This window comes from Vespa crabro, chromosome 18 (assembly GCF_910589235.1).
Source record: "Vespa crabro chromosome 18, iyVesCrab1.2, whole genome shotgun sequence".
Lineage (NCBI taxonomy): Eukaryota > Metazoa > Arthropoda > Insecta > Hymenoptera > Vespidae > Vespa > Vespa crabro.
The window spans coordinates 2,729,895-2,754,898 of NC_060972.1; the positions used below are offsets into that span (position 1 = coordinate 2,729,895).

General features: G+C 27.3%; 2 protein-coding genes across 5 annotated transcripts; one reads left to right on the forward strand and one right to left on the reverse strand.

Annotated features, from left to right (window-relative positions):
• The first annotated feature begins 188 nt into the window (after positions 1–188).
• Positions 189–10,017, forward strand: LOC124430324 (glycerophosphocholine phosphodiesterase GPCPD1). 4 transcript variants are annotated; one of them, XM_046976693.1, is made up of 15 exons: positions 189–488; positions 1,396–1,631; positions 1,748–1,959; positions 2,138–2,319; positions 2,407–2,585; positions 2,705–2,839; positions 2,929–3,039; positions 4,683–4,836; positions 4,939–5,092; positions 5,199–5,424; positions 5,973–6,050; positions 6,738–6,893; positions 7,017–7,444; positions 7,575–7,740; positions 7,842–10,017. In XM_046976693.1, the coding sequence occupies exons 2-15, from the start codon at positions 1,482–1,484 to the stop codon at positions 8,145–8,147; spliced, it is 2,637 nt and encodes an 878-aa protein (XP_046832649.1). In that variant the 5' UTR covers positions 189–488; positions 1,396–1,481; the 3' UTR covers positions 8,148–10,017. The 4 variants fall into 4 exon arrangements, with proteins under 4 accessions (XP_046832649.1, XP_046832652.1, XP_046832650.1 ...); XM_046976696.1 differs by having other exon boundaries at positions 190–488; positions 1,504–1,631; XM_046976694.1 differs by having other exon boundaries at positions 195–488; positions 2,153–2,319.
• Positions 10,018–14,293: 4,276 nt separating this feature from the next.
• On the reverse strand, positions 14,294–24,432 carry LOC124430304 (sodium/potassium-transporting ATPase subunit beta-2). Its single transcript, XM_046976648.1, has 5 exons — positions 24,020–24,432; positions 19,391–19,651; positions 19,062–19,243; positions 18,640–18,913; positions 14,294–18,260 (listed from the first exon to the last, which is right to left on the reverse strand). The coding sequence occupies exons 1-5, from the start codon at positions 24,144–24,146 to the stop codon at positions 18,157–18,159; spliced, it is 948 nt and encodes a 315-aa protein (XP_046832604.1). The 5' UTR covers positions 24,147–24,432; the 3' UTR covers positions 14,294–18,156.
• Between the last annotated feature and the right edge of the window lie 572 nt (positions 24,433–25,004).

A 25,004-nucleotide genomic window follows, 5' to 3' on the forward strand; every position in this document is an offset into this window, starting at 1 on the left:
AATACTTAGTTGTATGCAATACCATATATAATATCAATTTATATATAAGATATAAAATATTATTTTATTAATTTATTATAACTTTAAATGACGATGTACGTATGAATAAATTGTAGGAAACATTTTGTTGACTTTGAAAATATTAAAACAAATACCTTAAATATTTTATATCGAATATAAAAATTAAAAAAGGAAAGAAGAACGATCACCAGTCAGTGACGCCATTTCCAGATATCCGCCACGTTGCCAAATCGAATGTCGTTCAACTCATGTTAGTATCTGGCAAAAAAAAAATTTATCATTTATGCAATGCACGTTCTCTCGTATGTCGAAATAATAGTGTTGTGTTGTCAGGATAAAATCAGTTATGTTGAATTTTATTAAAAACACGAGGTGCCTGGGTTGGGCCTTCGTGAAATAACACGAATTAACTTAAACCAAACACGTTCAAATAACATCTCATCGAAAATTTCTTGGTTAATACAGAGGTAAATAACGCATCATAAAGATTTAATTATTACGATAGAATTAATTATGAAATATTTTCTTTTCATTTCTGATCTCGTCTACATTAATCTCTTCTTTTTTTTTTTTTTTCTTTTTTCTTACGTCTGAATTTTATCTGCAATTTCTCGCAAAATCGAATTGATTTGATTACTATTGCAATATTGCGGAAATTTTTCTGTTACGTTTATTGGGATTTATTTTCTTTAAATATGTCGGATTGTCAATCACAACATGTTTGATTTATTAATAAAGAAAAATTATATAATATATAAATATTTTTAGTATATTCATGCAAGTAGAATTATTAATCGTTATTGGTCATATGGTCGTATATGTTTACGTCATATTGTTGTTGGATCTATTGTTCTAACGTAATAAGAAAAATGTTTTTTTTTCTTTTTTTTTTTTCTTTTTGGAACAATGGTATTGCTATGCAATAAAAGATAATATGAGTATTAAATTATCAAGAGGAGCTTGTTGGATGATATATTACTATTGACAAAGAAAGCTTATATTCTTTTTTCGTCTTTGCTAACTTGAAGAAGACATATATATATATATATATATATATATATATATGTATATATATAAAGTCAATGCATAAATAAAATGACATTGTTTTCTGTTATTGACTGTATGTAGAATGTTATAATACATTGGATTTAAAGAGTCAGTATAATATTATATATTCAAAAGTAATCTTGTAATAATAACATAATAATTACATAATAGTATGAGCAAATAATTTTAATAAATAAAATAATATATAAATTTATTTTTAATATAATAAAATCATTTAATAAATTCCACCATAAGAATTTTCTGCACAATTGGTAATGTGATGAAGGAAAACCTATAAGGTATATCACAAAAAGGCCCTTATTACAGAATATTAGCTGATCTCTCAATTGAACACATCTTGAAACACAGAAAATTGAAAGAGAACAATTGAGAAAAAAGATAAAGATAGTAATATGCAGCGGATGTGGTTTATAGAAAACAAAGAAGAGGAGGATATCAAACGACTAGAGGCAACGTCTAAAGGTACTTCTATCAACGTGACGTCTGAGGATATTTCATCCACCATGAAGGATTTAAAGAGAGATTGGATTTTTAGAGTACAGGTGATCAGGAATTTATGATTATTATTAATATGTGTTCAATAATTTTTTTTTTTTTTTTTTTTTTTTAAATAGAAAATATAACGCAATGAAATCGTCGTGTTTTTTCTTTTTTATAGGTATTGGGTTTGGAAAAAAATGAATGTTTATATGTCGTTGGAAATTTACCAGAATTAGGGGCATGGAATCATAATCAGGCAATTCAAATGTTCCAAGAGCACAATGCTCAAGATGCTTCGTTACTTTTTGATAGTAAGAATAATACCACCGAGTGTTATAGTAATGATAAACCAACAGAAGCAGGAGATAATATTTATCATGAGATAGATAAGTAAGTATCGATGAAGTATATATTTTTTCTTTTTTCTTTCTTTTTTTTTTTTTTTTTTGAGGGATCCATCTTGCAAATTATATTCATAAATTATTGTACTTTGATCACTTTATCAAATTCCAAATATCTTGTTTTAATCGATATTTATACTAATTATAATTTAAACTTACCTGTCAAGATATAAATATTTCAGAGGACAGACGTTTTCTCAAAAGGTTGCATTACCCGTTGATGCAGAAGTGGATTATCGATATTTTATTGCCGTTATATGTCAATCCAATGGTACTAAGAATTCAGCAAAGACTCTTATTATTCGCAAGTGGGAAACACATATGATATCTCGTCACATTAAGAAAAATGGTACGTTTGTGAAATAATTTTGTGCATTTTTTTTCTTTTTTTTTTTTTTTTTTTTTTTTTTTGTAACACAATTATTTTTCATTTCAGTACCTAGTAACTTTGTGAATGATACCTTGCCAGATCCAGAAATATTTGGTTGTCATAATGGTTATTGTAAAGTTGAACGTGGTTGGCTTACGGATGAAACTGTGATACAATTTAAAATTTTTGATAATCCAATTAAATTATGGAAACATCGATTGCAAAATAGAAAAGTTAATATTAAGGTATAGTTATTATTTAATTTCTTTTTTATTTATCATCATTGAAAGGAAGATAAGTAAAAAAAAGAAGAAAAAAAAAAAATATTAGATATAAAGATAATAACTTCTTTATTATCACATAGATGACTCCAGTAAATTTAGTTAGGCAACACTCCTTAGAATTACAACAATTTGGAAATGAGTGTATAGATGATAGTCTTTCTATGGATACACAAGACATTATTGATCAACCTGCTTTTAGTATTACAGAAATTGCTGTAAGTGTAAATTATTCTGTTCTTTTTTTTTTAAATAACGTAATATATAAAATTAAAGTAACATTTGTTTGGATTTTTCTTTATAAAAGGTGATGAACGATGAAGAAGCACACTTCAAATGCCAGGAACAATTTGGTCGAGCTTATAAAGAAGACGAGTGTATTATCTTCAATGTTGCTGTTCGTTATCCTGAAACTGTTGTAAGTATAATACTGAGTTTTCTAACAAAGGACAATAGATGCATAAATTCGTGATAAACCATTAGCTGGTATTTATAGCTTATACATTTGTTCAATATAAATTAATATTCATTTGACTATATTATACGATATTTGTAAAAAGTTGACTAATTTATTTTCATATTTTTTATTTAAAAAAATTTAACGATCAAAAAAAGAAATATATATATATATATATATATATATTTCTATATATATATATATATATATTAAAAGAATAATAAATATGAATACATAATGATAATTGCAATAATAAACATACCAAGGAGCAATTAATGGCAGACTGATGGTGATTCACAAATAGATAAATCACAGTGAAGGAATAAGTATTGACCAAGTTTTCAGTAGACCACGAGTAGGCTGGCCACATCTTCTATCGTGATATATTAAAATTATTTGGTAAAAGATAATTAAACTTGTTCAGCAGCTATTGCCCTCCTTGGAATCTGCCAGTGGCGTCAAACGAAATGGGTTGGACAGAAGACATCCTTCTGCTTGTACAAAGCAAGACGTCTGGTGCAAATGACGATGATAACATGCAATCAGATGTATCGATGCTAAGCATCATCTACCACTTTACGTCTGTGTCACATGACATCACACAGAGATATGATGGTTTTGATTGTCGTTAACCCTACCTCTACCCATCCTTTCGGCTATTGTCTTTCGTAAATTTTTAATTGTCTAATTAATAATTCATCAAAGTATACAAATTTGATTGATTTCTCTTCCATCATATGTTGTAAAGTTTATTCATTCACTAATTCGACAATACACATGAGATCGATTTACGTTAGTCATAGTCATCCTAGAAATGTGCCACCCCTTTAAAAGTTTTGCGATGTCAACGCTATCACATGTCATATCCATCTGTGTGCGTCGGAAATGGTGAGATTCCCATCACTTCTCTATATCCTTTTAGATGTATTACTAATATTTTCTAGCTCTGACCAACTCTACTGTACTGTACGTGACACCGCTGTGCGGGCAATGTCAGACTATAAGCTGTCCATATCTTCTGAATCTGAATTGCAAACTTTGCAGATATTTGATTTCGAAATTTAATATAATGAATGATCAGCAGGTGTTGCGAGATTTCCGTCACCAAGCAGTGTACAGCATTTGGCAATTATTGGTTTGGTTCATTGCTAGATTATGTAGGAAATAAATTATGTCCTATTTCAATTAAAAATTCTCAATATTTTCTATTGCTCTTTTCAACAAATAGCGAGCAACATTGCATAACTTTTACTGCTTTGGCATATAACAAATTGTATAAAAAAAAAAAAATGTTTATGAAGAAAATACAGTTTAATTCCTACACCTTTGTGTGTGTGATCAAGGAATATCAAATTAGTTGTTATTAGAATGTTTAATTTACAGTTAAATTTGTTTGCTTAATGCAGTTACATTGCTAACCGACCATAAGGTAAATGCATAATAGTAAGTTCGTCGATGTTAGTCTCCTTGATCACTATAATTTCTTCATGTATAGAATAAGTTCTAATATTTATTATTAAGCTATAAGTGTTCTGTAAGCGCTTTTATGTTATTAGAAATATTTGTATTTTTCCAAATTTGCATTAAGTAGAATATTGTTTCAGGCATATTTAGTGGACTACTACGTATACAGTTCAAGGACTTTCCCAGGTGAACCACCAAATCATATTGGATTCAGTTACATCTTACCTAGTACATTGCAATCCAGTGTTGGGATCCTGACAGTGCCGATTACTAGTACAAAACATAGACCAATTGGTAAGGAAAATTTATGTTATCTAATAAGAGAAATTTGATAAAAAATTAAATTGATTAAAAGATATATATATATATATATATATATATATATATATATTATAGGACAATTAACAGTCGAATATGTTGTTATAAAATCAATACCGAATTATCCATGGGATATGAGTATTTCATATGCAAAACATTGGGAACAAAGATGGTCTGGTTTGGATGTTGGTCATAGAGGACTTGGTACTTCATTTAAATTTGAAACAAAAAAGTAAGTTGTTTAATAAATCGAACAATAATACTCTAATAAAATGATAATGTTTTTATGAAAAGGTTAAAGGAATATTAAAAAATGTATTTGTATTATTTTCATAAAGTTGTGCTAACGTGAGAGAAAACACTATAGCGTCTTTAAAAACTGCAGCATATCATGGCGCTGATATGGTAGAATTTGACGTTCAATTATCGAAAGATTACGTACCAGTTATATATCATGACTTTTATGTATCAATTTCATTAAAACGTAAAAAACAAATAGAGGCAATGGACACACTGGAGATACCGGTTAAGGATCTAACTTTAGAACAACTTCATTTATTGAAGGTATGTTAATTATATTATGCTATCATTATCGATATATATATATATATATATAGTCATTTTTTATAATATTTAATTAAATAATATTTTTGAATAGAAGATACTATTATTAGTCTGAATAAAACAATTTTTTTTATTATGTATTTCATGATCTATATTTAAATATCATATAAGTAAATAAAATAAATATTCTATAATTAGTCAATCAATAAACAATGGGATAGTATAATAGATATATATATTTGCTTGGTAATATTATTTCAGGCTATCCAGTCTAAAATTCAATTAATAAAGCATCCAAATATCATAATCTTTCATATAATATTTACTTACAGTGTACAGCTTAATTTTAATGCTTTCTTTGCTTTCGATGTGCCTTTTTTTCTTTCCCTTTTTTTTTTTCCTTTTTTTCTTTTGTCTCTCTCTCTTTTTTTTTTTACGGTGTCATTACAGAGAAGTGCATTTTATATAAAGCTATTAGGTTTCATATATTTATAACTTCGTTTATATGAAATGTCCATTCGTGTTTGTTTATTTTTAATATTCAACAGGACCTTTATTACCCGGGCGACTCGTTGGGTAAGGTGCTGTATTTCGTTGATAAAAGTGAGCAGGGGGTTAACCAACTGGTGAGCTTTCATATCGCTTTCGCAGCTTGGCTCTTTGCCAGAAATTAATTGATCAGATGTCTTTCAGAATAACCTGATGCATGCTTACATAATTATCAGTTAATTAAACAGTGAATTTTGTCAAGACTCATTTGTTTTTCAAATGAAAAGAACATTTGTTTTTCAAATTTTATATGTCATTTTATTCATAAGAATAGGAATAAATAAATTATTCTAGCTGATAAGAAAAGAAAAGAAAAGAAAAGAAAAGAAAAAAAAAGAAAGAAAAGAAATTCAAAGTTTCATCATAAAAAAAAAAAATCATTAAAAGATATAAAGATATCTTATTCATCAATAAAGGCAATATTAGTAAGAGGATTCTTCATAGAATTACTTAAAAAAGTCAATCACTTTTTAACAATCATGTATACACCAGTTCCACCCCTCTTTAATGTCCATTAAAATAAAAATTCAATTTATAAAAATCATTCATAGGAATACAGCCACTTCTTACCATAGCATGTTAACAATATTACAAGGGATATGTTATGATGCTTCCGAAATTTATATCGTTCTGCTTTCAAAGAAATATCTTCTTGCAAATCATTCGATGCTCGGTTCACAAATTTTTATTAAATAATGAATAGCACCTTGAAAGAGTTTGCTATAGCTAAATTGTTATCATAATGTTTATATATTACTTTATAGGTTTATCATGTCGCAGAAGGTCGAGAAAAAATTCCTCGATTTTTTGACGAAGATTTGGAAGATCATCAACCCTTTCCTACACTTCAAAGTGTACTACTTGAGTTAGAGCCGCATGTTGGATGCAATATTGAAATAAAATGGACCATGCAATTAAAAGTATGATATTTTATATAAAAAAAAAAAAAAAAAAAAAAAAAGAGAATTACTTTTTGTAATAATATTATATATAATATCGCTGTTGATTTATAACACGTTTATTTCGATTTTTATTTCGATTAGGATGGTACATTTGAGCTTAATCATCCATTTGATCTAAATATGTATCTGGATACAATATTGAAAGTTGTTTTGGAATATGGGGATGACAGGAAAATAGTTTTTTCATCCTTCAATCCTGATATTTGTGCTATGATACGTCTGAAACAGAACAAATATCCAGTTGTATTTTTAACACAAGGGATAACTTCGAAGTATCCGACTTATCATGATCCCAGATGTCAAACAGTACCAATGGCTATAAGACACGCATTGGCGGCAGATATTTTAGGAATTAATGTTCATACCGAGGATATACTTAGAGATCCTTCCCAGGTAAAATTGGTGAAAGATGCTGGTTTAATCATCTTTTGTTGGGGCGATGATAATAACGATAAGGATACTATTCGTCATCTTAAAAAACTTGGCCTACATGCGGTCATATATGATAAGTCAGTATATTTAAATTAAACAAAAAATCGTATAATTTAATATGATATATCTCTAATTAAATTGGATTAATGATTTGTCATGAATTTTTTTTCTTTTTTTTTTTTTTTTTTCTTTTTGTTTTTTTTATAGAATTGATGTATATAATTCGAAAGATGTTAAAGAAAGTATATTCTTAGTCGATGCAAGGGAAAGTCAAAAGGCATTAATAGCTTTGGCTCAGTCTAGTCAAACGGCTAATACGACACAAAATTCTATTTCTGGTGGTCCGATTAATATGGATTATAGCAATGAAAAGGTATTATTGCTTTTGAACATTTACATTATACAATGTTAAGAAAAAAAAAAAAAAAAAAAAAAACATCCCCCCCAATGCTCCTCATTTTAATTCTTCTTTAGGAATATCTTTTAAATTTGGAAAAGACAAGAAATTTATTATCGACATCAACGGCAACATCCGTTTCGTGCCTCAATAATAAAAGCAATACCAGTGGGGATAGTATATCTACGATTAAAGTGCCATCGTCTTGTCAATCTTCAGAAAATAATGATATTAGTGAAATTACCAAAGATTTTAGCGTATGTGCAAAATCATTTGGACACACGAACAATACTAGAAATATTTCTGATATAATGAGTGGTGGTCAGACCACAGCCTTACCCGAAGCCTATGGAGAAGATGAATCAGCGAAGGATTGCCTTTGATGTTTCTCTTTTAAAAATACTTTTGTTTCCTGGTTTTGATGCATCAAGGCAGCATACTTGGAATAGGATTACCATTAAAGGAACAAGAAAGATAACAACAATTTTATGAATAATTTCGTAATTAATATATCGATTTCCTACAATGGTTGTAGTACAGAGGCTAAACCTTTCTTCGGGTTTCTTATCAATTTTTTTTTTTTCCTTATCGTGTTTGCTTTACATTAAATTAATTTATATAACCGTGTGTATATATATATATATATATATATATATATATATATATATATATATGTATGTATGTATGTATGTATGTATGTATATATATATATATATATATATATATATATATATATATATATATATGAAGAATATGTATAGTCAAAACCAAAATTTTACTTTGACATTAGTTGGCCTGTTGGGTTCCTATAATTACTGGATTGTTTCAATCAATTAATTGTCAATTTTATTCGTCCTCTTTAAACGTACCACCAAGAATGCTAAATATATATTAAAAAGAAAACAATAAATAAATGAATAAAAAAAAAAAAAAAAAAAAATAAAAAATAAAAAATAAAAAAAAATAAAAAAAAAGAAAAGAAAAAAATGAAACAAAAATAAAGAAAAAGAAAAAAAAGATATAATAATATGCAATGGAATTTACAAAATATTTTTAAATATTTTTATATAACTTTTCACTGCTTTCATGATAGTAATCACATCAGTTTTTTACAGAACGCAATAAAAATTTATATTGCAATAGTCATGTCTTCCATGCAACAATGTAATGCATCAATAAGATGATTTTACTGTTATCTCATATAATTTAAATACTCTTAAAACAAATTTAGTCAATTATAATAACGTCACAATAATTAGAAAGCATTTTGCGAAGCAATCAAATATTTTAATTCTATATTATAAAAGTTATCCCAATGTAATATTTTACATTGCAATAAATGAATAATAATATTCGTTGTAATATCATGATATTCATCGAGAATACTCAATTGCATATATAGCATCAATGTATATTATACAATTGATATATTCGATTGCTTTGTCCGTTTATGAGAAAGAATATATTAAGATTTGACCTAATTGCAGTGAAAAGTAGTATAATATATTAAAAGATAAATCTTATATCAGATTGGTTTATTAACAAAATTGTCTGGTTCACATTTGGCCCGTCCTCATTCTATATTTATATGTATATATAAATATATACATATACATATATGTATATATATATATATATTTATATATTTATATATATGTATATATTTTATTTGTGAGAAAACAAAAAAAAAAAAAAACAAAAAATAAACAAAGACAAATTCTTGTCAAAACGAATTCAATTCTAACATAAACATTTATCGTTGTTATCGGATTGTCATTAAGCACAGTAATTAAAAGTGAACCAAACATGCTGACAACGTTCCTTTCTGGTTTTTTATAGTAAAATCGATAATAACATACGTGAGGATATATAATAATAATGAGAATGCAATTTTTATATTGCGAATATAATTAATACCGTCTGTTCATCAATATTATGACGGATTTTTTATACGGGACTCATTTTATTAATCATTCAAAATATTTATTATATTAAAAAGGACATTTTATAAATGCTAATAATGAGAGTCCGGCATTGTCGGTAAAGAATAATCCTAATTTCTAGTAAAATATTGTGATTAGCGGGATGATAGGTAGGGATGCATAAGGCGGGAGTTTAAGTTGTTAGTACAAATATTTCTAGATATATTTTTATTTAAATAATGAAAATTATGTTACTCCATTTTTATTCAAGAAAAACATAAATTCTTTTTTTTTTTTTATTTTTTTATTTTTTTTTTTTTTGAAGTAAAAACAAGAGTTATCTTATAAGTGTATTTAATGAAAAGGAAAAGAAAAAAAAGAAAACAAAAAAAAAACCACAAACAAATGAACAAAACAAAAAAAATGTGTGATGGTTTCATACGAATTATATTTACGCCAAGAAAAAGAAATGCTTTATATATATATATATATATATATATATTTTTTTTTTTTTTCTTTTTTGGTTACATACTCAAATTTACTTATGGCTGCAAAATAAATAATCTTTTCATAAGACTCAACTCAATTGTATATACCTGTTTTTATTTCTTTTTCCAAATTATTCGTATTGTTTTAATGATTTAAATGATTAAAAAAAATGTGCATACGTATTCCATAGTTATTCTCATAATTTACATTATTATTACATACTTCATATATACTAATACAAATACATTCTAATACGAATATATTTGATTTTGTAATTTTAAAGAATATAACAACTATAGGAGTGACACGAGATAGTAAAAAATTGACAGATAAAAATTTCGAATAATTTTTACTCGTACATTATTAAAATAAATATATTTTTCTGAATTTAACAAGTAAATATCTATTTTAAAATTTAATTATCAATATCTATTAAAATAATCAATTTTTTATTGGAGCAGTTACGATTAATAATGATTATAAAAATATTATGGAATGTTTTAATAAATGACGAGAAAGTGAATAGTTAATACTAATTCTTGATAACTGAGATAAAAAATAATTTATTATCTCAGATATAGGGGGAAAAAAAAAATATGGGACAATAAAAGTTATCATTTTAATTTGTTTTATATTGAGAGAGAGAGAGAGAGAGAGAGAAAAAAAAGAAAAACCTTTTATAAATTTCAAATATAAATAATCGCGATGTAAAATATAATCTTTACGTTTAATCTGAAGTATAATAATTTTTGAAATAAAAGCTTTACAATTTTTGATATGCAAAATAAGATAAACAAAACAAAAATATACTCAAACATGTAATTTTACGTATCTCCATTAAATTTCGTATTTATAATTATTCAATCATTAAATTTTATTGATCAGATAAAAGTTTGAAAAAAAAACTGATTTTAATTTGTTTTTACAACACGTAAAATCATAAATTTCAGTTCGTTTAACTAGATCTTTTTAATCGATCTTTTTCGATCTGAATCGATTTTTTTTTTTGATCGTAATGATTCATTCATTGATATATCGAAGATTGTTTTTTTTTTTTTTTTTTTTTTTTTTTTTTTTTAATGTATACATTTCATTGTACATATATATATATATACATAATATTGTCAATATTTATTTGTGCTTGATAATATCTAAAAATTTAATCATTGCAAAGTGGAAAATTACATTTATCTTGAAATTTGAATTATGTATTACAATGACAATATAAAAATGTGTTGTGATCTATGATGAAGATTAATGGCTACGTCATTTCCTTTTGATCAAGTGATTTTGAACATTCCGATTACTTCGAGTAAGGCATACGTTCCAACGATAATTTTCTATGAGATAAAAATAAATAATTATTGACAATAAATATTATCAAATAATTATTGAAAATATTATCATATATCGTATTAATATATTCGTTTGAATATATATATGTATATTGATTTATATATGTATATAAATATATATATATATATATATATATATAAATCAATATGAAGAATACAATAAAGTATATAGATAAATAATTAGTAACAATTAAGATATATGTTAATTAGATAATTATTATTTGTTTATAATTATAATTATTTAAACTTACAAGTCGAAAATTTCTAATTCATAAATAATATTATGAAAAATATGATTAGATCTATAATTATTTTATGCAGTATTTGATATCTAATATCTTCTTCTTCTTTTTCTTTATTTTTTTTTTTTTTTTTTTTTTTTTCATAAATGTGAATATTAACAAATTATCATTTGATAAAAGAATATTTTATACTTATCTTTTGTTTCTCTGTAAAATAATCCTCTTCGCGACGTATTTCTGTTGGTAGCAAAATATGAATTGGAAATTTATTATTAGTGAAATATTAGGAACGTGTGTCGATAGGAACAAAAATGTCGATTTATTAAAACATACGAAAGAATTTACATAGAGTATAAGCATCACAGCCATGCTAATCAACCCATATTCAATATTTATTGTCTTATTTCATTAAAAAAAAAATATATATATATATGTATATATATATATATTATTTCATAAAAGAACAAGATATATGATATAATTTTCAATATTGTAACGTCACATTACTATCGTTGAAGTTACATTTAATTAAATACATGGACATATATATATATATATGTACATACAAACGCATATATATATATATATATCTTGTTATACAATAAATATCATTGATAACTTATATAAAAAAAAAGAACAATAGAGAAATAAATCTAAAGATAAATATTGAATATGGGCTAAATGAAGACGCCTATGATACAGGATACACTTTCGATAATTTTCCTTCGAATTAATTTCAATAAATCGATATTCTTTTCTTTTTTCTTTTTCTTTATCTTTTGCATCGAATGTTCGACACTAGCGTTATATTTTTCAAAGATCTGCGCAAACGAATAATCTACACGTTATTTTGTAAGATTTCGGCAAAAACTAAATAAACTTAACGACAACAACAATAACAATAATAATAACAATAATAATAATAATAATAATAATAATAATAACAATAATAATAATAATAATAGTAATAATAATAGTAATAAATAACACGTCCTGGCCGATAAGTTCCATCGAGGAAGGATCTAAACGTCGATTTTACATGAAAATGTGATTTTTTTTCTTTCTTTTTCCCTTACACGGGAGGGGGGGTACATACATACGCACGTGTATATGTATATATTTACACACATATATATATATATAAAACTGTTAAAAAAAGAAAAAAAGGAAGAAAAAAAAATGAAATACGATCTATCTGGTATACATAAAAAAATATTGTACATTCATAAATAGTAAAGAAATTAAGAATTTAATATATCTTAGAAATGAAATTTTCGTATTTTTTCGTGGATAATTATGTTCTTTAGTTATTAACGTGGTGTCCTTATTATATGTATGTTATTAACGGGGGATATGTAAGAACTACAATTTTATGTACGTTTTATCTTTGGTATAACAGTATGTATGTATATATATATATATATATATATATATATATATATATATATATATATATATATATATATAAATATATATATATATATATATTATTTCGAACTTAAAAATGCAGTGTATATGCATATACACGCGTATATTATACATACAGTATAATATATATTTTTATATATACATATGTATGTATGCATATATGCATGCGTGGTCTATCATGTTGCTTCACATTACACACTTCTATATTCTGTATGCATGTGTCTTTTTGTTCGCGCGCGTATGTATGTGTGTATGTGTGTGTGTGGTTTTTTATTTTTCCTTTTTTTTTCTTTTTATTTTTTTTTTTTTTTTTTATTATTTGTTCTATTTCTCTTTCTCTCTCTTTTTTTTTTTCAATCTTAAGTACATCATTATTATAATCCTAACATTTGAGTTTTTCTTCCTTCCTTCCTTCCTTTCTTTTTTTTCTTTCTTTCTTTCTTTCTTTCTTTTTTTTTTTTTTTACTATTTTTTCTTAACTCTTCTTTGTTTCGTTTTGCTTTTTTTCTCTGTCTCACATTTGCGCCGACATAAGCTGAACTATTTATTAAATATATTCTCTCGATAAGCGCGCGTGCGTGCGTTGATTAAGTTATACTTATTATTGTATAATAAAAGAACACGTGTCTCGCAGAAGAACGATCGGTTTAAATAAATATAGGAATTATAAAATGAAAAAGTTTCGTGCATTGTTGTACCCTTCTTCTTCGTTGCCCTTTAAAAACTCGATTATTTTCGGAAACGAGTATGTGAGTCCCATATGGATGGAAGAAATATTTATATTTACTTAAAAATGGACACCGAATAAGCCAATTATATTTATACATATACATATATATATATATATATATATATATATATATATACATGTATATATATATAGTTATGCATGTATATATGTTGTATTTGTTTGTATTTTAAAAGAAAAATCGATTTGAAAATCGTGTGTCCATGAGATTTGATTAATTATCATTCACATATTAAAAAACATCACAAATTGAAATATTAATAGCTAAGAATCGATAATGTAAATATCACTTCCGATCGGCACACACATATTATTTATATCTAATTTAATAATTAGAATTGTTTGTTTTCCTTTCTGATAACATATATTTATCATTGTCGACTATAATTAACTTCCGTTCGAAGCGCTTTTCTTATTCCAAACTGATAATGCTTCAAAATCACAGAAGATAATTTTCTTAACTTTGTAGACTAATAATATATGTGTATGTGTACATTTGTTTATGTATATATGTATGTATGTATGTATATATGTATGTATGTATGCATGTATGTATGTACATAACAAAACAATTGTCGATTGTATGTGTGTTTGATCTTTTGTTTATTTTTTTTGCATATGGCAGCATACGTTCAACGTTCAAACTCTTCTTCTTTTTATCCTCTTTTTCTTCCTCTTCTTCCTCCTCTTCTTCCTCTTCTTCTTCATTTTCTTCTTCTTCTTCATTTTCTTCTTATTTATTTACTTTTTTTTCTTATTTATTCCTTCTCGAGTTTTATTACGAATATTGGCTTTGGCCAATCAATCATGCTCTCGGTCGATCGATCTTACAAATATTTGGAAAAGACGACAAAAAAATTTACAGGATTGGGAATGAGTCGAAAGTTTTCAAATGGGTCCAAAAGTTCTTAGGTCGTTCAAACAAAAAATACAAAAATAAAAAAAAAAGAAAAAAATTAAATTAAAAAAAGAAAAAAAAAAAAAAGTAAAAGAAAACAAAAAGAAGAAAAAAAGAAAAAGAAAACAAATGTCCTTCGCCCCTTTCTCTCGAGACTTTTTAGGCTAAATTTTTATTTTCCTTTTTTCTCAGATTGTAAAACAACAGATTGGGTTTGGCTTGTAATATTACAAGCTCGACTATTAAGCCGAAAGAGTCGTGAAAAAGGGTATTTTCATGTATAAAATTACTTAGACATTTTTGGCCCATTTATAAAGAACTTTTGGCCCATTCTCCCTCTCTCTCTCTCTCTCTCTCTCTCTCTTTTTCTGTATAATACAATAATATGCGGTCACTCATGATTCTTATCGGTAAGTTAGTGTGATTCTAATTAAATAGAAATTACGTCCTGTCCTCGAAATCGAGATAAGGACGCCGTTCTTAATAGAGATTTACACAAAAAGCGATATTAAGATCTGATTTAAAATAAGCCGAGAGTGAGATATAATATAATAATGTGGATCTGTTCGTTCGAAATGAACAAACGAATTTCTTTCGGGACAACGAAGCGTTAATTCATCTCTCTCTCTTTCTCTCTCTTTTTCTCTCACTCTCTCTCTCTCTCTCTCTCTCTCTCTCTTTCTCTCTCACATACACACATTCTTCTCCTATATTTTTTTCTTTCCTTCTTTCTTTCTTTTCTTCTTTTTTTTTTCTTTTTTTTTTTTAAATCTTCTCACTTTTTTCATTTCTATAATTATTATCAGCTACAAAGACACACGAAGGAGAAACGTTTTTCTTAAATATATGTCGGTACGACGTTAAGTATCATAAAACAATTTTTATAAATATTTACGAGATTTATAGGAATACATTTTATTTATATATCAGCTTGCGATCGAGCGGTTGAAATCATTTGTTTTGCATACTATTTCATTTTATTATTTTTTTTTTCTTTCTTTTTTTTTTTCTTTCTTTCTTTTTTCCTTTTTTTCATTAATCTTTTTCTTTCTTCTTTCATCGATCTTCGTGTATTCGGTCTTTGGATGTTGGGGAACGAACGAAGACATCCTTTCTCTCTCTCTCTCTCTCTCTCTCTCTCTCTCACTCTCTCTCTCTCTCTCTCTCTCTCTCTCTCTCTCTCTCTCTCAAGCGGATATTAATTTATTAATACGAATTTTTTCTACGATTCACGTCGATCCCTAAGATTTTTTCATTTTTTTTCTTTTTCCTATTTTTCTTTTTCTTTTATATTACCATTTGCATAGAGACTCTAACAATATAGATAGGTTATTTTCTTTTTTTTCTTTTTTTCTTTTCCTCTTTTTTTTTCGCTTTTTTTTTCGTTTTTTTTTTCGTTTTTTTTTTTTTCTTTTTTTTTCTTTAAGTGATACGCAATATAATCTCAAGTGAATGTTAATGTACTCCGTATATTATCAGATCACATCGCTATTCCTCTAATATATTATTGTTGTATTATTTGTTGAACGCACGCGTGATATTTTGAATGACGAAAAAGAGAAGAGAATTTTCTTTCTTTCTTTCTTTCTTTTTTCTTTTTTTTTTTTTCTTTTTTTTTTCATTCAAGTTAGATCCACGAGAAAAAAAATTGTTATGCTCGAAAGTGTCAGTTTTCTTTCTTTCTTTATTATTATTATTATATATTTTTTTTTTTTTTATATTTCTTTCGTTCTCACTGTCATTTGGCTCTCTGATAAACTATCCTTTGATACATATGTGTATATATGTATATATATATATATATATATATATATATATATATATATATAGCATGATAAAAGAGTAGTGCCAGATTGATAACAACTATACAATTAACGCGATATAACAAAGAACATATATATTTATATACATATATGTATGTTTATGTGTATGTATAGATAATATTTATAAATATTTTTTTAACACGCGGAGAGACACAACTTTTCAGGACATCTTCGCTCGATTTAAATAATGTCTCTCTAATATCTCAACAGGTAGCAGCCGCATTATCATACACACACACACACACACACACATACACACACATATATGTATATGTATATGTATGTATGTACATGTATATATATATATATTCATATCAATTCGATTCGATTCGCAAGCTTTAAAAACGGAGCAGATCGTCGGAGCTTTTCTTATTTTCTGTTTTTTTTTTTTGTTCATCATTTTCTTACGTTTTTGTTGCAATAAGATAGAGATGGCAAATGAGACAGTGTCGAATTGTGTTTGGCCATTAACGTGTGAATTATCAAACGCGAGGTCTACCTTTGTACGTGTTGATTCACGAAAAAAAGAATTGATCCAAATTTTTCACAAATCAAAAATAATAATAATAATAATAATAATAATAATAATAATAATAATAATAATATTAATATTAATAATAATAATAATAATAAGATAAAAAATTTGTTTCTCTTCAATACATAAAAAGGGACACCCCTTCGTTCATTTTTTTGTTTACTCTTTTTTTTTTCCTTTTCTTTTCTTTTTTAATAATAAAGGAATAACGCTGCAAGATCTTTTATCCTTTTTTTCCTTGTTTTGGATACTTTTGTGATTTTTTTTTTGTTTCTTTTTCTTTCCTTTTCTTCGTATTTTTTTTTTGTTTTGTTTTGTTTTGTTTTAATCTCTCTTACTTTTTTCTTTGTGCATTCCAGTTTTTAGAGCGATGATGGATTCTCTGATAACGTTTATCATCTTTCGCGACGTTTCTTTGATCACTTTTATCGTAAAGAAACGTTCTCCGATAGAGATCCACACGTATAACAGAGAGGATGGAATTATTAAGAAATAGAATCCTTCGTGAACACGATGGTGAGATAAATAGAAGATGGTGGCGGTGATAATTAATTAGGCGGTGAGAGATAAACAACGAATATATGGCACAATGACAGTGTAACGAGGAGAAACGGGGCATTAGTTTTGTGGACGGTGGTATGTAGGAATAGGCTCGTTTAGAATATTTAAAACAATAAAATATATAGGAAACGAGGATGCGTGTTTAGTATTGTAAAACGGGCCGATGAAATCGATTTTAAAAGTAAACACTTATTCTATTTTCTCTCTCTTTTTATCTCTCCTTCTCTCACTTTTTCGCTTTTTATCTCGTTCTCTCTCGCTTTCTCATTCTCTCTCTCTCTCTCTCTCTCAATTTTTTTCTTTTGTATTCTCTCTCTTTCTCTCTCTCTCTCTCTCTCACTGTTGGACGCTGTTGGTAATAGTCTTCTTAGAGGCCATAACCAATAGTGATTTAATCCACCATCAATTCGAAATGTACAGATCCGCGCCTTTCAAATCTGTCGTGTATTATATTGTGCGCCCAGGCCTTGCACTCGATGTTGATTAATACACCGTCTAAAAGAAAATCAAGGATTCATAATTAATTAAAATATATAATATCAATTTTCTGTAATCATGCTATTAAATATTTTTCAATATATCAAAAGTACAAGAGATAAGAATTCATGATTTATCATATTATAATTTTATTTCATTATAATCATATAATGGATATTGAATGATTAAATAAATTATTTAAAAGATATATAATTTCAACATTTGCTAAAGTAAGATAAGATATTACATTTACTTTTTCAATCGAATAAAATAAATGTTGATAACGATGTATCATTTTAAATGATGAAGATTCAATGAATTTCAAGATTTAATGAATTAATATGATATATTGTTTTATATATTATATCTTAATTAATAGATATAGATATTAGCTTACATTTAGGCTTTTCAAAGAAGACAGCAACGAGCGGACTTAGATAACCCGGTGTATTTGTGAATGGGAAATAATATCCAGGGAAACCACGACGTGGTATATATTGAATAGGACCCATATTTTCAATATCAGCACTATTTTCTCCGGCACAAGATACCCAAACGGTGTCTAATCTTTGACCACTTTCTTCCTTTTTAATATGATTTTGAAGGTCAGTCGGCATACCGGTTGGAAGAGTTTTAGTGTCGTTATAAAAATCTGGCATCCATCCAAAGATCTAAAATAGATTTTCAATCGATAAAAGTCATCAAAAAGAATATATATATATATATGTATATATATAATTGGGTTTATTAATTCGAGTGAAAGAAAAAAAAAATAAATAAATAAATAAAACAAGAAAAGGCAGATGCCGTTGTTGTAACCTTGTTCAATTTGAGGAAGATGCAAGGTGCCGATTTGTTGAAACCATATTTTTTCTCCTTCGTGCATTGTCCCCATTGGCTCATATCAACGTCGCAAACTTTACCAGCTGGCGCAGGTCTTCCATAATCACAGCGGACCCTCTGTTCAGCATCACCACCAGACGTTCCACTCTTTTGGTATTCTAAATGTATATGTAAAAACGTAATAGAGTTGGTTAAATAGAATTATCTATCTGTTAACGAGATTATTCAAGAAGATATATATATATATATATATATATATATATATATATATATATAATAGGAAAAATAGGAAATAAAAGTTTTACCTTCGAGAAATGCATCCAATTCTTTGGTCCAATGAAGAAAGTTACCTTCGTCGCTAGCTTTGTACCAGATCAGAGTACTTTCAACGTTACTCTCAGGTGGCATCGGCCTGAAACCTAATCCTGGATTGGTACCGATCAATGAACTGTTCAATTGCCATTTTGGTGCTTTTGGATCTAACGTCTGGTAGAAGACAGCCAACATGGCGGCGAAGAAACCACAGAGTACCGCATAGAAAAGGACGTAGAATAAAAGGATCTTGGCTGAAATGTTTACAAAAATAATATATATAATATAAATATATATTTGTTTTTAGAGACAATTATTATTATTATGATTATTTGTTCTTTTTTTTTTTTTTTCTTTTCATAAATAATTTCATTTTAATTCATGCAAACATACACGCGCAGAAATTTTCTTTTCGATCATACAAAGTCGGAAGATATAATTTTATTTGTGTTTTCTTTTTTTTTTATTTTTTAATTTTTTTTTTGTATTTATTTATTTATTTATTTATTTATTTATTTATTTGGTCTCGTTCATACTTCGTTAAAAATTTGTCCTATCAGACGTGATACTTTTCACAGTCCATCATTTCTAGATGTCATGGTCAAAGGTTGAAAATACAGAGATACAAAGGCAATTATTATCTGACGAGTAATTGACCTGAATTAATATTGTGTAAGCGATGTTAGCTACGCATTTCTGTTCTGACAATAAGAATCGCATGTCTTCGATATTACACACGAAGAATTTTATATCTTCCATTTCATATCTCATTCAAAATGTATCATTGATATGAGATTTCTCGATTCGAAATATATATTGTTTGATTAAATGATTATTAAATAAATGATTATGAAATTAGACGAACGATCGTATCGATTGGAAAAGTTTTATCCAATAGTTCTTATTTTTCTCATTGTAATCTAAAAAAAGAAAAAAAGAAAAAAAAAAAAAAAAACAAATCAATTTTTGAAATAGTATTGTCCTATGGTAATGTTATAGCTTAAATGTTATAGTTCATGTAATAAATCTCTAAGAGAACAGTAGGACAGACCGTACGATCGAATTTATCAAGGTTCCTCTAATGTATTCTTAGACGTTCGAATCTTCGAGTAAATTCTAATTCACGATATCTTCTTGAGTATGATTTTTCTTTTTTCTTTTTTTTTTTTTTTTGATAACAATATGAAAAGATATTATTTCTTAATAGATCCCACGATTTGCAAATAATTGTATAAATTTATGAACATTACATTATAACAATATTATAATGTAATATACATTATAATATTATAATGTAACAATATTATATATATATATATATATATATATTATAATAACAATATTATAATGTAATATATAATGGGAGTATATCAAAATTTTTCGAAAAAAAAAAAAAAGAAAAAAAAGAGAGAAAAAGAAAAGAGAGAAAGGAAAAGGAAAAAAAGAAAAGAAGAAAGAAGGAAAAATAGCGATGCTCTTTGATCTAATAAGACGAAGCTTAAAGAATATAAACACAGTACCAATGACCCACTTTAGGAACGCATTGGTGACTTTTCTAGGTCTGCGACGGCGCTGTGCTTCTGCAGAAAGTTAATCGATATCTCGAAAAGCCGCGCGAAATTCAATCGTTACCTGTCGTAATATACCATCGAATGAGAGATTTCTTTTTTTTTCTTTTTCTTTTTTGTCTTTTTTTTTCTTTTTTTTTCTTTTTTTTTTTCATTTATTCCTTCCTCAATTTATTTTTATCGATCGAACGAATATAAAAAGAAAAAGAAAAATAAAACAAGAAAAGAAAAACATTCCTAGATTTGTTTATTTTACTACGAATTTTAAAGGATTTGTTTGACCTAGTACGGATAGGTTCGTTCGATCGTGTTTCTACAAATGCGCAGGTGGAAACACATATCGTGGCTTACCACTGCGCCATCAGAATAATTCATCTCTATTCTCAGATAACACTTATCATTTATTTTCATTATTTAATGCGTGACGATAATTTTTCTTTTCTTTCCTTTTTATTTTTTGTTTGTTTTCTTTTTTTCTTTTTTTATTTTTTTTCACAAAACTTCTTAAGGGACACAATTTTTTAAAAATCATCGAAAAAAGTCTTTATCCTAATCTTGTTCTTTTTTTCTTTCTTTTTTTGTTTTTTTTTTTTTTTGTTTTTATTTGAAATTCAACACAAAATTCAATTGTTACATTGCAATTATGTTATTACAATTTTTCTCCCCACTCATGAAATTTAATTTTTAATTAAATTTTGCTTCGTTTCAGGCAATTATATTATTTCAATTTTATTTATTTATTTTTTCTTTTTGTTTCTTTTTTCGATGAAACGATGACACACAGACACAACAAAAAAAAAAAAAAAGAAAAAGAAAAAAAAGGAAAGATTATATCGTTATGTCACGCGTTAATTGTTGTATGATCATAATTCTTCAATTTATATTCATTTAATGATTCCATTTAGAAATCAAAAATCAAAATCAAATTAAAGATGGAGAATGTTTTATCGTGACATTTATTATAAAACGATTTGGATCGTTAAATATTCTGTACGTCGATCGTATTTCGAATTTATGCATAGATCTATCGATACGACAATCTTGATCGACGAGTTATAAAAAATAAATATATTTCGATGGGGAAATCAAAAAATGAAAAATTGAACAAATAAAGAGATAAAAAGAAAAAAGAAAAAAGAAGAAAAGGAAAAAAATAAAAAGAAAAAAGAAAGAAAATAACAAATACTAAAATATAATATGTCACTTGTGACGAAGTCAACGATGATTAGGAGAATAAGCATATGGTATTAGAGAACAATTGCTTAGAATCGATTGCTTCGTTATGACAGATTGTTATAGAAGGCAACTATTACGCTACTACTATTACGTAACGCTCTACTAGTACGATAAGAAAGATTTTACAGAATTTTAACACAGTCAACACCAAATTAAAATTAATAACAATTTTTTTTTCATCTAAGGGATTTCTAAGGGAGGGAAGGGGGAAAAGAAAGAAAAGAAAAGAAAAGAAAAAAGTCTAAGAGTAAGAAAAATAATCACGAAAATAAGTTCAAATTCAAAAATCCTTGAAGGTGTATTAATATATCAGATTTAATGAATACGAAAGACTAAACTCGAGACGTTAATCCCAACGCTATATAATAATTATAATTAAGCGTTTTAATAATAACGATGAAATGACGATCCTCGTTAGAGTAGTACAGGGTCACTTAGGTCACTTTTGGAAATTGACCTATATTAATTAATTATGTATTATTTTTAAATATCTTTCTCCATCAAAGTTATATTTAGAAACTCATTCATTTCGTCGTATTAATTTATATCAATAGCCTTTCTTTTCTTTTCCTTTCTCCTTTCCCCCCTCCCCTCCCCGCCCTTCTTTTATTCCCTTCTTTTTGTTTATTTCTTTAGTTTAACAGGTATTTATGTTATAAATAAGAAAGGAAGAAACGATTGTATGTCTCGAAAAGAAAATGAAGAAGAAGAAGAAGAACGAAAAAAAAAAGAAGACGAAGAGGAAGAAGAAGAGGAGGAAGAGGAGGAAGAGAAGGAGGAGGAGGAGGAGGAGGAGGAGGAAGAGGAGGAGAAAGAGGATCGATTCGGTTCGTTCATTTTTGTCGTAGGTAAAGCCTCAGCCAGTAAAATGGGGCACTAGGGGTAACCAGAGAGAGAGAGAGAGAGAGAGAGTGAGAGAGAGAGAGAGAGTGAGAGAGAGAGAGAGAGTCACCGCCCTTCGCATATAGCTTCCTATTATAGATTAAAGTTACTATGGATCTGTTAAATATCAAAATGGCATTTTCAAACGTAATACTAAAAAGAAATATATAGCTTTGCTACTACAATGAAATGATAAAAGTAGACTTTATCTAAACAGGATATATATATATATATATATATATACATGTAGGATATTCTGATAAGTATATAATATTTCCTTTTGATGTAATGTATTTTTCTTCTAAATTTTTAGCTGATAAAAGCAAAGGAAAAGAATTATATACAGTTCGTAATATATGATTATTTAATAAAAATAAGAAAAGGAGGAGAGAGAGAGAGAGAGAGAGATTTTGTAATGATCGAATAAATCAATGCCTATGAAAAAAAAGAAAAAAGAAAAAAAAAGAAAGAAAGAAAGAAAAAAGGAGGAAGAATTATATAACAAAAAAGAATTCGTGATATCTAAAAAGTGTCGTTTAAAAAAGATTTTTTTTCTTATTTAAAGACAAAAGACATAAAGAGAGAACAGGAATAAGCGGAAGGGGGAGCTGCGTTACATAACAACCCCATTTCCAAAATGGTGATGGACCGATATATATATATAATGCAGAACAGAAGAGTCTACTATAACTAATGATTTCCTTTTATTATCGGTTATTCGAGAAACACGTAAATCATATAACTCTTTTCTCTCGAATATTACCGATCATTATAAATAATATATCTACTGTATTTAAAATTTATATATATATATATATATATATATATATATATATATATATATATACAAAAAGAAAAAAAAAAGAAATAAGACATTACGTTAAAAAGGTATGATATAAATCAGGGAAAAAAAAAAAAAGAAAAGAAAAAACTTACCCCAACTTGCACCGGTACGTCCAAGAAATTGTCCGGTTTCCGAATTCCATAGAAAGACCCTGAAGCCTTCCCATTTACCGAGCTTTGGCGGTGGACTGTAATACTGTTCGACTTTCTTTCCTTCCATTTCGTTAAATCAAAAGATGAATTATTGGAAGGTCTTCCTTATTCCTTCCTCTTTTTCTTTCTCTCACTTCTTCTATCTTAAACTGCTATCCCAGTTCCTCCTGCGTCTCTTTCTGTGTCCGAAATATTACGGCAAGCAAAGAGAACGCTAAGGGAGGAACGGTCGATTCGAGTAGGGTCGAAGCAGAAGCGGCAGCAGCAGTAGCAGCAATAGCAGCAGAAGAAGAAGAAGTAGTAGTAGCGTTCTCGTCCAGCCACCAAGGGATGAATATTGAGCGGTTCGGAACGGAGTTGCCTCGGAGCTTTTCAAGGCGCCCCCTTCCTCTAATCCTGGAACGCGTTTCAATTCAGCATGCGCAGACGGACGCTAAACGATTGAGGGGAATCTTTCTCCTCTCTCCTCTCTCTCTTTCTCTCTGTCTCTCTCTATCTCTGTCTTTTTCTCTCTTCATTCCTCTTAGTTTCTATACGAGGACACTTGGCTAAGATCAGCTGGATTGATCTTTTTTATTACGACAAATATTTTTTTATATCAGTCATTAATATTTCTCTTTCGAATTTATTTTGTTTTCTTGATTAGTCTATTTTCTTTTATCTTACTTTCCTTTCTCTTTTATTTTTTTTTGTTCTTTTTTTTTTTTTGTTCTTTGACGACTATTTTTTCTTCGTTCTCTCTCCCTCTCCCCCCATCTTTCTCTCTCTCTTTCTCTCTCTGTCTCTTTCTTTTTTCTTTTCTTTCTTATATCCCTTCTCTCGCTATAGACCAACCCCCCTTCATACCCCTTGTTTCCTTCAATCCCTGTATAGACGTACGTCGTTTCGATCGACCAACCCCCTCCGATTCTCGTTCATCAAAAGC

What these genes read in the sequence shown, in the direction of transcription:
- LOC124430324 (XM_046976693.1), top strand. Translation starts at nt 1,482, where the DNA reads ATGCAGCGGATGTGGTTTATAGAAAACAAAGAAGAGGAGGATATCAAA. An exon ending in TTAGTATTACAGAAATTGCT is followed by an intron (nt 2,840 to 2,928) that starts GTAAGTGTAAAT and finishes TCTTTATAAAAG; the next exon opens with GTGATGAACGATGAAGAAGC. An exon ending in AACAACTTCATTTATTGAAG is followed by an intron (nt 5,425 to 5,972) that starts GTATGTTAATTA and finishes AATATTCAACAG; the next exon opens with GACCTTTATTACCCGGGCGA.
- LOC124430304 (XM_046976648.1), bottom strand. Translation starts at nt 24,146, where the DNA reads ATGGAAGGAAAGAAAGTCGAACAGTATTACAGTCCACCGCCAAAGCTC. An exon ending in TCTTCCTCAAATTGAACAAG is followed by an intron (nt 18,914 to 19,061) that starts GTTACAACAACG and finishes AATCTATTTTAG; the next exon opens with ATCTTTGGATGGATGCCAGA. An exon ending in CTTCTTTGAAAAGCCTAAAT is followed by an intron (nt 18,261 to 18,639) that starts GTAAGCTAATAT and finishes ATTTTCTTTTAG; the next exon opens with ACGGTGTATTAATCAACATC.